Here is an 11,230-nt window from a genome sequence, read left to right on the forward strand (position 1 = left end):
AATCAGTGTAAAGTAAAATGTTGGACGCTTGGGAGCGTTTGACTTTCTACCCCTTTAAATGGATATCTCTCGGGGGTTTACACCCCCAAAATGATCGTTTAGTAGCGAAATTTTTATTTTTGTACAATTTTGCGGGCTTTGGCACAATTTTAGGTCTCGCAATCACGCAGATTTACCTCTCGTACGAAAATATCTACTACACGATTGACAGTATTTTGACAATTGTGCTATATCTTCATGTGAGTGATTTGACAATTTTTGATTTCTTTTTGACTATTTTTGCAGATTGCTAGCAAATATGTGAATTTGCATTTGCATAAAGACACTCTAGCTATGTTGATTCAAGAGCGGTCAAAATTTTGGCCAATTGACACTTTTGAAATGACAGTGCGTCAAAAATGTGTCAGAATTTTAACAAAAAGTTTGACTATAATTAAGTCCTATTTGGGTTATAGTCTCTTGGTTGTGATCAGTTTTCTGATACAGCCCATAATCACGGGACAATTGCCAGTTTTTATGTACGTACCACGAGGCACATACTATATTTTTTTTGTCATTTTCATGACAATCACACCAGGCATTATGTCAAGTATTTGGGGTGTCGATACTTTGTTTTTTTCAATCACAACTCCAGTTTCCATTCAGTTTAAACTGCTCGCTCACAAGTTTGAGACAATCGACCTGAAGATGGATTCGAAACGGGTGCGTCACGAATTCCGCAAACTGGTCGATTATCACAATTTTCTGATCAATTATTGCCAAAATATCAATCGAATGTCGAGCGGAATTTTCCTGACTCAGTATCTAGTGGCCATTGCTACGTCCTGTATGCAGCTCTTCATAACATCGCAGCCGTAATTTTTTCTACAACTCGTCCAATTTTTCATATCAATTTCCAGAGAGTTTGGTCTTTTGAACAAAATCAAGTGTTTGACCTATTTTATTATGCAAATCATTGAGACTGGAATTTATTGTTTCACGGCACAGTTGATTTCCGAAAGTGTGAGTCGGATTGAAATGATGGTACCAAAATAATTTATGGTTCCAGTCCGAAAATGTTGGTAATGCAGTTTACAAGGCACCTTGGTACGACTTTAATTGTGGTACTAGGAGAGATATTGCGTTGGTTATTGTCAGGTCACAGAAAAAGGTAGTTTTTAACGGACTTGGGCTGGTTTGGATCAAGATGGAGACTTTTACAAAGGTACCACCTAAAATGTGCGGTACTACTACCGTAAAATTACCTGCTCTTTAAAATAACGTATTAAAATTGAAGAAAAATCTAGTAAAGTACCTAAAAGTTCACAAAAATGTGAAAGACTTGCTTATTTCTGGTAGACTATAGTGGTACTACCTTAATATTGTTTTTCAGATTTTTAAGACGGCTCTCTCTTTCTACACGTACTTAAACACTATGGTTTACCAAAACTAGAAAAATGACACAAATTGTATTCGTTCCGTGTTGTCTGTATGCAAATAGTACCGTTCTATAAATTTGTAATTCAAATCATTGAACTTATAAAATAAAGACACTTGCATTGAATTGTCACTATCAAAATGTTAATCGTTTACAAGAACGTAATTTTATTCCTCTTGTACCACCTTATGGCCTTGAATGGCCTTTACCACCTTTGCACCCTCCAAATCCACGTCAAGACAGTACTTTGGGGTAAGTAGTACCAACAAAAAATCCAAGAAGACAAAACCTTACAGCAATAGTACTTTCGGTACTTGCTGGTCAAGGCATAACATCAGGAGCCCATCGTTCATGGTCACATCGTGCCTACAAGGCAACGGTACCACTTCGAATTTTCTTATGTTTTTGCCAAACCATCGCGTTTCAAACCGATGTGATTGTTAGTTTTTTTAATGTTAGGTGAATTGTTAAATTAAATAAATAAGAAATTTATTTTTGCAATTGTTTTTTATTCGTAGTACTATTGGTACTTTTCAGTTTTTTTCGCTGGATCAGACTAAGTGATGCCGTTTTTAAACCATGGGCTAGTCCAACTTTTGCCATAAAATTGATAAATACTGTATTGACATTGCCATTGAAACTGTCAAATTCTGAAGCTCGGTAGTCCCATGGGAAGGTGTGATGGTAGTTATGCCAACCCTCACCCATGGTAATATAAGCCACGATTGGATTCTCCGTCGGTTTAATGTCACTAAAATGGTAAAAATACTTTTGGTACTACCATATAAGATGATACCTGTCGTAAGGCCGGGTACCATAGACATGGGCGGCACTATTAACCAACCAGGTACCATGCAAAGTACCAACATAGCGCACAAAAGTGATACACAAGGAAACGTACCAGTTCTCACCCCAGTAGTACCATGGTACTACAACTGGTAGGAAAATGGAGCAAAAAAACGCCAAAAACTTGAAATATTTTCGTTGGAATTGTATTAATTTGTCGCTATCTATGTCGCTAAAATCCAAAGTTTGTCCTTTGATGGTAACTTCTGGGTGCTTCCTAACCATTAACCAACCCATATGGGCGAAAAAAAAGCCACGCTTGATGTTGTGAGGGTCGGCATCAGTGTCACTAAACTTGTGGTGAACTCGGTGGTCTCTAACCCAATCATAAATGGAGTTTTGGTTGCTTATGTTATTACAAAACATGAGGAAAAGTTTTAATGGTAGTTGGGCTTGGTACGAACGATGGGTCCATAAACGATGGGCCCCTGAGATGGTACCCAGATTGGACAATTGGGCCAAAAACAAATCTACCATTGAATTAGTGAAAAGAAAATAAATTATGTATTTTTTTATTAAAAATAAAAAAGCTACAAGTTATGGTACTTACTGAAGGCGAAAGTGGCCCAATGGGTGTGTCCTGTCACGAGATAAAACAGCCCATGGAAGGCGAGATAATGGTACAGAATGAAGGAAAAAACGTTTTTCCAAACAATTTCTAACATTTTTTTTCTCGAAATGATAGTTCGCGGAAATGCACTAGTTTTTAAATAAAGAAGCCCGATTTGTGATTCAAATCTGACCTGAATTTGTCTCATGTTTTATTAATAGAGACGGAAAAAATTTAATAAAGGTGTGAATGGATAAGACACACGCCGTGTCTCTTTGATTTGATGATCAACAAAAACACGACCATTGTGCTTCTCCCTTTATTAATCAAATAAAGGGGCGCATTGAAGGGTTGGAACAAATAAACACCAGTAAACTAACATTTTTATTAACAAAAATATGTACACGAGACACTTCTACACTAAACCCTGTGTGTTATTGGTTGCTAGACGAACTCAAGTTATTTACAAAAAAAATGTTAAATTTAAATTAGGGAAACTAGTGGTGGATTTAAGCTCCCTTGTATGAATAGGGGAGGTTTTTGGCATCGCCGACGATGTCGATGTCGCTCTCACAGTCGCTCAAATCGGAGCTTGTCAGAGACTTTCCAGGAAAATCGGCCCCAAGCTCTGCGGGAAATTTTACTCTACTAAGTTAATTATCATTGAAAAGGTCTTTTAATTATCTATTATTAAAAAAAAGATCAAAAAATAAAATAAAATTTCGGTAAAATATAATGTGTGTATCAGTGAATTTGTTTATGTAATACATTATATTTAAATATTAAAAAATAATTAATAATATTAATATTAAATAATAATATTAAATAATTTCGCTTTTTCTTGATAGTAGGCCATGATACAAAAAAAAGTGTGACGTACAAAGTTGTATAGAATTAAATTTACTGCAAAAAAGTCCGCGACAACATATATCTATCTTCAACGATTTAGATATAAATTTATTTTCCAATATTAGACCACCTTCAAAATGATGGAAATCCATCGCTTGGGCGTCTTTGAATGACTTTAGGGCCTAAATGGTTGAAGATCGGAATATGGTCTCGCGGACTTTTTTGTAGGAAATTTAATTTTCTACAACTTTCTTCCTGACATTTTTCTTGTATCTGTAACCGTATTCGCAGCGTTTTGAAAAAGATGGGGCCGAGTGCAAATTGGTAAAACTTGGAATTTTTTTTAAATGTAGTTTACGATATAATTTTTGCACAATTTTTATCTCCTATTATTGAGAATTTAATGCTCTATGTGCCTGCATTTTTTATTCGCTTCGTGCTAACCGTTATTTAATTACAACTATTTTTATAAATTTATTGCTCTGAAAACGGTAAAACTGCGCCTCTGGCGCCATTAACGGAACTATCGGGGACGGGGACATTTTATTTGTATGTTGTTTCATATCCTTACTTTTAGTTATCCGTAGTCGTGTAATTCAAAATTTTCAGAAATTCCACCTCCAAAGGAGTTAAATACAAAATTTTCTATTTGTGGAAATTATACCCACAAGAGGGTTAAATAAGGATAACAGGAAATAAAAGTTTGTTTCCAATTACAAAAACAATCAAAAGTAACTGTATTAGTTCACAATAAAATTATGTGTTCCTATTTTTAATTGTTACTAAGTTTTACTTATTTTTTTGTAAAAGAAAGTGTCTTCGTTTCATTTCGTTTCACAAACTTAGTTAATGTAATTTTTTGCTTTAGTTTCAAGTTGGTCGCATCAAGTGACCGACCTCAAGCCCCGCCCACCATCTTAAACTCAAATTAATCAAGTTAGCCTCGTAATTTGCATTAAGATGGCGCCGGGTCCGCCTTGAAAAGACTATAAATATCAAATTACTTAATGAATTTATCGTTGAAGCACAACATTTTTCTTTCCCATCGTCATCCTCCGCCTCACTCACAATGTGATGGTTTCATATTTCGCAAAACAAGCCGATTAAATCCTAAATCTAGTCGTCTAGGGACGTCATTAAATGCGGTGACGTCTAAACGTCAATTAAGTCGAATTACGATTTTTGTCCGTCCATCGCTTGCTTGATGCCTGCTTTTAAACTAAACTTGTCGGAACTTTATTATGTAATTTTGTTTCTTAAGTGGGCACGATCTTAGCGACATCTTACACTAATTTACTTCATTACGCCGTGAACTTGCCTTAATTGATGTTTAAGGTGGGGGAAAAGGGGAATTTGAGGTGTCGTCCTCAATCAATACGCGTTTGCACTCGAGTTTTTTTTCTTAATAAAACTTACCGCTTCTTTGAGTTTTCTCGGTGGTGTTTCCACTCGTTGTGGCTTTCTCTTCCTGTAGTTTTCGCATCTGTTTCTTGTGTTTCATCCGTCGGTTCTGGAACCAAGTCTTGACTTGTGTTTCGCTGAGGCTTAAAGCACTCGCTAATTCAACTCTTTCAGGGGTTGAAAGATAACGTTGAGATGAGAAACGTTTTTCTAAACCTTTATTACACATTTTACATACTTCTGAGGTTTTGAGGTTGTGGAAATTACACACCTGTGAGTTGAGGGTCGCTGAAGACAGTCCGCGCTTTCCGACGACGACAGTGTTTGAGAGCGTTGAGAGAAATTTCGCTCGTTGAGGTGCCGAAAAGGGCGTGATGAAAAGGAATGCCTCAAAAATAGTTTAATTCAACCAATAATCTAATCACGTGAACGAAAAAACCTAATCTTTTAAATTTAAAATAAATTATTTTTTTTAATAATTCAAAAATTAAAAATGGCACATTAAATTTTCTAGTAGATAATTGTTTAGCATAAAAATTCGCAACTTTGCCCTAATTTAACCGATCTCGTATCTCTTATAACAACTGAGATCCTTATGGTAGAGCTCGATAAATGGACATCCTGTATAATACAACAAAATGAAACTTAGGAAATACCGTATATTTTGTGCCGATTTATTGAAATGGTGGTTCTGTCACGTGACCTAAATAATTATGTTAATGTTAGTTATAGTCACAAGTTTAAACAAAGAAGCATCAGTCATTGACATTTCTAATAATTAAAACTAAAATAAATTAAAGTTTTTTAGTGGGCTTGTTCAAATAAGATAGGTATACATAGTGTTCCGTCTACAACAAACTAAAATCAAAATTAAAGTAATGAATCCATCTGATAGCGCTTAATTTTATTTATTTTTTCGTCCAAACCAGGAGTCGCTCCAGCGTTCCAGCTACAGAGGCGATCAAAGTTTTTCACTAAAAAAAAATCATAACAAAAAAACTAAAAGTCGTAGAGCACTGCGGTTTGTTCCATTGAATTCTACGGCTCATTTTACATATTATATCAATTTTTCACAAGAATTAAAAATTTAAAATTTCTTGCCTAAATTTAGGGTAGCTATTTTGTCATAGTGGAAAATTTTATTCAATAAAAAAATTCATAACTCGAAAACTAAAGGTCGCAGAGCAATGCGGTTTGTTCCATTGGATTCAGCGGCTTTTTTTCTGTATTATACCAACATATAACGAAATCTAAAGTTTTAAAATTTTTTGTAAAAAATTAAGATAAGTATTTCTTATAGTGGAAAATTTTATTCAACAAAAAAATTCATAACTCGAAAACTAAAAGTCGTAGAGCAATGCGGTTTGTTCCATTGAATTCAGCGGCTTTTTTTCTGTATTACACCAACTTTTTACGAGATTTAAAATTTTCAATTTTTTTGCTCAAATTTCCTGAGTAATACACTTACTTTCAAAGTGATGAAAAAACAATTTTTTTTAAACTCACTCCAGTAAATTTTTATGGACTTCTTTATGTCTTAACAACCCACAAAAGTTGTTTTTAGTCCACAAAAAGTCCATATGTTCGATTTTTAGATGTTTGATTTTTTCAATTTTCGTCGCAGTTTTGGTCGATTTTGGGTACCCGGAACTTTTGTCGAGCAATAGCTCCGGAACTATCAGAGATAACCCCATTAAGTGTATTATAGTTGGAAAGCTCTATAAATTATCTATTTTTTTCAAAAAAAATTATTGTTCTCCGACCAATAGTTTTCGAGCAAATTGGAGACAAATGCAAAATTTGGTAAAATTTTAAAAATTTCATAACTAAAAAACTGTTGGGAATTTGGCAATTTTCTCGATGCCAATCGATTCCCCGGATCATTTTGCATAGGTATGGATCAAAACAGTTCCACTTTTTCGAATAGTTTAGGCGTAAATAAAAAAATGAAAAAAAGTTAAAGTTAAATCGGTCAATTTTTAAAGTGTCTCAAAATCAAATGAAACCTATTCTATCTTATAGATTTTGATATGCTCTTTACGATGGAAAAAACCGTTATCTCCTAGCTCCTTTAGTTTGGCCGTATAGGCGATTAAAAATTGAAAATGTTATGGAAAATATCAAAGTACTTACCTTCACTTTTTTTTCAACATATCTAGCAAAGTTTTATAAATTTTTCTATGCTTTTACAACCCACTAGAGTTGTTAAAAGTTTAAAAAAGTCCATTTGATCGATTTTTTGATGTTTCCATTTTTTCCAATTTTTATCGCGATTTTGGTCGATTTCGGGTAGTCGGTACATTTATCGAGCAATAACTGCAGAACTGTTAGAGATAACCCTATAACCCCGTTGGAAAGCTCTTTAAATTATGTATCTTTTTCAAAAAAGGTAACTGTCCTCTGACTAATAGTTTTCGAGCAAATTGCAGATAAATGCAAAAATTGGTAAAATTTAAAAAAATATATAACTAAAAAACTACTAGGAATTTGGTCATTTTCTCGACGTCAGTTGACTCCCCAGATCATTTTACATCTGGCATTCAAAATAGTTTCACTTTTTTGAAGAGTTTTGACCAAGAGTTATTGGTTACAAATTGTCGCAGACAATAATTTATGAAGTACTTTTGTGGCATTTACCTTGTGTTAAAAAGTAGGGATCCGTCATGGTCTTGTACGGCGTGCCCAGATAGGCACCCAGCGCACCCATGACCTGGATGTACCCATTACTCTCCGGCGTCTGGAAGCCTTGCACTGCACATCCACCGTTTTGCACCGGCTGAAAGTACCCGTATGCACTTTTTTCCTGATGATGTTGTCGCTTTGGCTGCTGAAACACCACCTTGTTCTCGTCCTCCTCCTCCTTCTGTCTGTAGAGGATGTCCTCGATGAGAAACGAAGTTCGGTTGTGTTGATGTTGCGATTCAAACTCTTTCTTATTGTTGTTGTTGTTGTTGTTCATTGTGAGTAGTTGACTCCATCCGAAACGACAAACGATCACAATCTGTTCTGGAGCTGCTAAAGCTCCGGGGACGTGTCCGGAAGCCCGCCTTCGCGACCCGGAAATCAGTTTCGAGTAAAACCGCCCTTATATCTATCTACACCATCATCGAGGGATAATACCCAGGGTGATGAGATTGATTGGAGCTAATTGTGTTCCGTTCTAAGTTAATTACGGCCTGCTATTGCTATTGTAGGGGAGGGAAGGGCGAGGGGAGCTTGCACGCAAATTGCCTCGAATGCGTCTTTATTGCACATTCCCAAAGACAACGCAAAAATTATTGTTAAATAATCAAATACCTACGAATAATAGCTTGGGAAAAATGTAAATCTTCCAGATCCAAATTTAATTAAACCTCCAAAATCTAGTTTGTTTGGCGTTTTTTCCAAAGCACTCTTTCCAAAAACGTTTTTCTTAATTTTTAACAGCATGTAAGATTCGATTATATCATGTGATACATCGTTGTAATCAGGAATAAAAACACTTCTCAAAAATACAAAAAACGAATATGGCTTCCGTAAGAAAAAACAAAGTTGAGAAATGTAACTCTGACATCAAGAATGCTTTGGAAAATACGATGACAGATTTAGATTCTTCGCAACAAAGTGCCTGAAGAACATCCTAGTTAAAAACGTCTAGTTCTCTTAGTTTTCCCATAAAAAAAATAAAAACGAAAATTACAAATTTTTGATTTTTCTTAATAATTCAAAACCAAAAATGATACATTCAATTTTCTTTCAGGTAAAATTTCGCCCTAACTTAACAGACCTCGTATCTCTGATAATAACTGAGAGATCCCGAAAAAAAAACACCTTGTATATGATTTTAATAATCATATTAATAATTTTTATGTTAATCTCTTTGTAAAAAAAAGTTATCCCGAAATTACTACCTAAATAAAACATAATCTGTTAACCTGACGTTTTATAACTTAAACACGACACTACTTTTGCAAATGACAGTACCCACACCGTATTTTAATAACTTTTGTTTAAATTTAAAAAAAATATAGAAAGAAAAATTGACATAGCATATACTTATTTTAATTTTAATGTTTTTATAGCTTAATAATTTATTAATTTCAAATTCTTAAAATTTACATAGGTACTCAGAGAAAACCATTAGGTACGTATTTCACAGCAAGCGCTGAATATGATGTGATTAGTATTAGTTTTTGAGACATTGGTGAAAGATGCCTTTAGCAAACTCGCACCTTGTATGAAAAAACACAAAAAAATTGGTATTAAACGTCTTATATCAACAAAAAGACACTATTTTTGTCACTGACTGTACTTATTAGGTAAAAAACAAAAAAAATGATATAAAAATTACGCCATAAGTCAAAGAAAAACAGTTTTATAGACAAAAATAATTTAAAATTGCTTCGAATTTTTAAGTTTTGTTTTTTCAGATTGTGTGATTTATTGTGATTATTATTATTAATATTACTATTAAAAGTTAAAAATTTGAAAAGACTGCATTAAATTTATGCGTCTTTGACCAGAAAAACATGATTAGGTAAGTATTAATAATTAAAAAAACTTGATTTTGTTTTTTTTTCAAGTTGGCATCACCCGCCCTGCTCTCAATTCATTGTTTCGACCGGAAGTTAAATATTTTGCTTCACCCTCGCTAACATCCCTCACCCCCCCATTAAGGTGCGTTAAACCTGAGATTACGTCGCCATGACAACCCACAATCGGGGCGTATCTGCGGCAACCAATGGCGCGCCTTTACAGCCGACTAGATGATGTCGATGCCCAATCTCGATTCGGAGCGTATTTACGGCACTGATCCGCATATTCACGTACAAATTGGGCATTTAGCTGACAATATGCGGTGTATTATCGGAAGAAAGTTTCGACTCTAGTCGACTGAGAAATTCAATGTGTGTGTGTGTTTTGTTTTTTTTTGCTGCTGCCAAGGATATACGATTTTCGCTTGTTTCGAAGGGATAACGAAAGGTTAATCGTCTAGTGGCCACCGCAGAATAGCGACCGAAATGTCAGCAAATGTCAACGAAAAGGCCGCTAATTTACCAGACGTGTTATGCAATTTAGGAATTTTTTTTGAGTCAAATAAAATATCACGTTACTGAAACTAATCTGCATTTTATTTAACGCTCCCTACAACCATAGTTACCAAAGATCAAAGATTGATCAAACAAAGTAGCCAACTTATTAAAAAAAATACCTATAGGTAGATATAACAAAAAAAAAACACAAAAATTACCTGTGCTACATAAAAGTATTTTTAACAAATCATCGTAACTGAGGCAGTGTCACGTGACATTATAAACAGGTTTGTATCTATGGAAATGCACCACGTGACCCCAATTTGGCCAATCCGGCGATAGAAAGCCGAATTTGATTGGTTGGTTAATTAACACTGATAGCGATTGGTTAAAAAAGGCGCGTTTTTTAAAAATTAAATAATTTTTCGCGTTTTGTTGTCTCGTCGCGAAAAGGTAGACGTATCGATTACCTAAAAGCCGCTTCCATTTTGTATTTTTCCCCTTCTCTCTCTTCAGCACATCATAAATTGAACATTATTGGAAAAATTATGGGAGAATAGCATTCGTTACGAGCAATTTGCGGCGTACAGTCTATTGAAAAAGTATACGTACTTAGAGAGAGAGTCGATAAATATAAAATCACACGATGATTGGCGAGATATGACACGTCTCTCATGGCCCTCTTTGTGCTATTAAATTTCGTTTAAAAAATAATTGCATCCACTCTTCTAATGAACAACAAGCGAGAGGGTAAAATTGTGAAAAGCTCCGGATTTTAGATCGTGACAGGATCGTCGAAAGCACTCTCGACCCTCATGCGGCGGCTACATCATTACGTATGTAGAGGAAAGGAAAAGAAAAACACTACAGAGATGTCACTTTTGAATAGAACTTGAGAACAACACTCGACTTTGTATGCGAACAGGAAACAGGCAATCATTAATCAAGCAGCCGATGGATAAAACCAAGCGATTTTAATAGTCCTTCCAAAAAGAATGCTCAAAGTTTATTAAAAAATATAATAATACAGGGTGACCCAGAAGTTGTGTAAACGGGTACAACAGAAAGTTCAATAGGAAAAAATACAAATAAAATAAAATAGAAGAAAAGTGTTTAATATTTTTTTCATTACTTGGAAATTATGTATGAATAAAG

The 11,230-nt window shown here is 34.7% G+C and overlaps 3 protein-coding genes across 3 annotated transcripts; 1 reads left to right on the forward strand and 2 right to left on the reverse strand.

Annotated features, from left to right (window-relative positions):
* Positions 1–17: 17 nt before the first annotated feature.
* Positions 18–1,543, forward strand: LOC107398048 (odorant receptor 22c-like). The gene is made up of 6 exons (XM_015980769.2): positions 18–96; positions 154–239; positions 286–854; positions 900–1,002; positions 1,049–1,204; positions 1,373–1,543. The coding sequence occupies exons 1-6, from the start codon at positions 18–20 to the stop codon at positions 1,430–1,432; spliced, it is 1,053 nt and encodes a 350-aa protein (XP_015836255.1). The 3' UTR covers positions 1,433–1,543.
* A 363-nt stretch (positions 1,544–1,906) lies between these two features.
* On the reverse strand, positions 1,907–3,021 carry LOC659322 (acyl-CoA Delta(11) desaturase). Its single transcript, NM_001321669.1, has 3 exons — positions 2,814–3,021; positions 2,214–2,733; positions 1,907–2,168 (listed from the first exon to the last, which is right to left on the reverse strand). Exons 1-3 carry the CDS (start codon positions 3,019–3,021, stop codon positions 1,907–1,909), a joined length of 990 nt encoding a protein of 329 aa, NP_001308598.1.
* Positions 3,022–3,184: 163 nt separating this feature from the next.
* On the reverse strand, positions 3,185–8,518 carry LOC103313323 (brain-specific homeobox protein homolog). Its single transcript, XM_015980771.2, has 4 exons — positions 7,701–8,518; positions 5,335–5,451; positions 5,079–5,279; positions 3,185–3,441 (listed from the first exon to the last, which is right to left on the reverse strand). Exons 1-4 carry the CDS (start codon positions 8,020–8,022, stop codon positions 3,323–3,325), a joined length of 759 nt encoding a protein of 252 aa, XP_015836257.1. The 5' UTR covers positions 8,023–8,518; the 3' UTR covers positions 3,185–3,322.
* Positions 8,519–11,230: the final 2,712 nt, after the last annotated feature.

Source organism: Tribolium castaneum, chromosome 8 (assembly GCF_031307605.1).
Source record: "Tribolium castaneum strain GA2 chromosome 8, icTriCast1.1, whole genome shotgun sequence".
NCBI lineage: Eukaryota > Metazoa > Arthropoda > Insecta > Coleoptera > Tenebrionidae > Tribolium > Tribolium castaneum.

Bases quoted from the DNA above. Each gene is read 5' to 3' on its own strand.
- LOC103313323 (XM_015980771.2), bottom strand. From the start codon at position 8,022: ATGAACAACAACAACAACAACAATAAGAAAGAGTTTGAATCGCAACAT. The intron at 5,452-7,700 runs GTAAATGCCACA...ACTATTTTTGAG, and splicing joins TCCCTACTTTTTAACACAAG to GCATTCCTTTTCATCACGCC. The intron at 3,442-5,078 runs GTAAGTTTTATT...AATTTCCCGCAG, and splicing joins CGAGAAAACTCAAAGAAGCG to AGCTTGGGGCCGATTTTCCT.
- LOC107398048 (XM_015980769.2), top strand. From the start codon at position 18: ATGTTGGACGCTTGGGAGCGTTTGACTTTCTACCCCTTTAAATGGATA. The intron at 97-153 runs GTTTAGTAGCGA...GCACAATTTTAG, and splicing joins TTTACACCCCCAAAATGATC to GTCTCGCAATCACGCAGATT. The intron at 1,003-1,048 runs GTGAGTCGGATT...TTATGGTTCCAG, and splicing joins CACAGTTGATTTCCGAAAGT to TCCGAAAATGTTGGTAATGC.
- LOC659322 (NM_001321669.1), bottom strand. From the start codon at position 3,021: ATGAGACAAATTCAGGTCAGATTTGAATCACAAATCGGGCTTCTTTAT. The intron at 2,734-2,813 runs GTAAGTACCATA...ATTCAATGGTAG, and splicing joins TTGGGCCACTTTCGCCTTCA to ATTTGTTTTTGGCCCAATTG. The intron at 2,169-2,213 runs GTATCATCTTAT...TTACCATTTTAG, and splicing joins GGTACCCGGCCTTACGACAG to TGACATTAAACCGACGGAGA.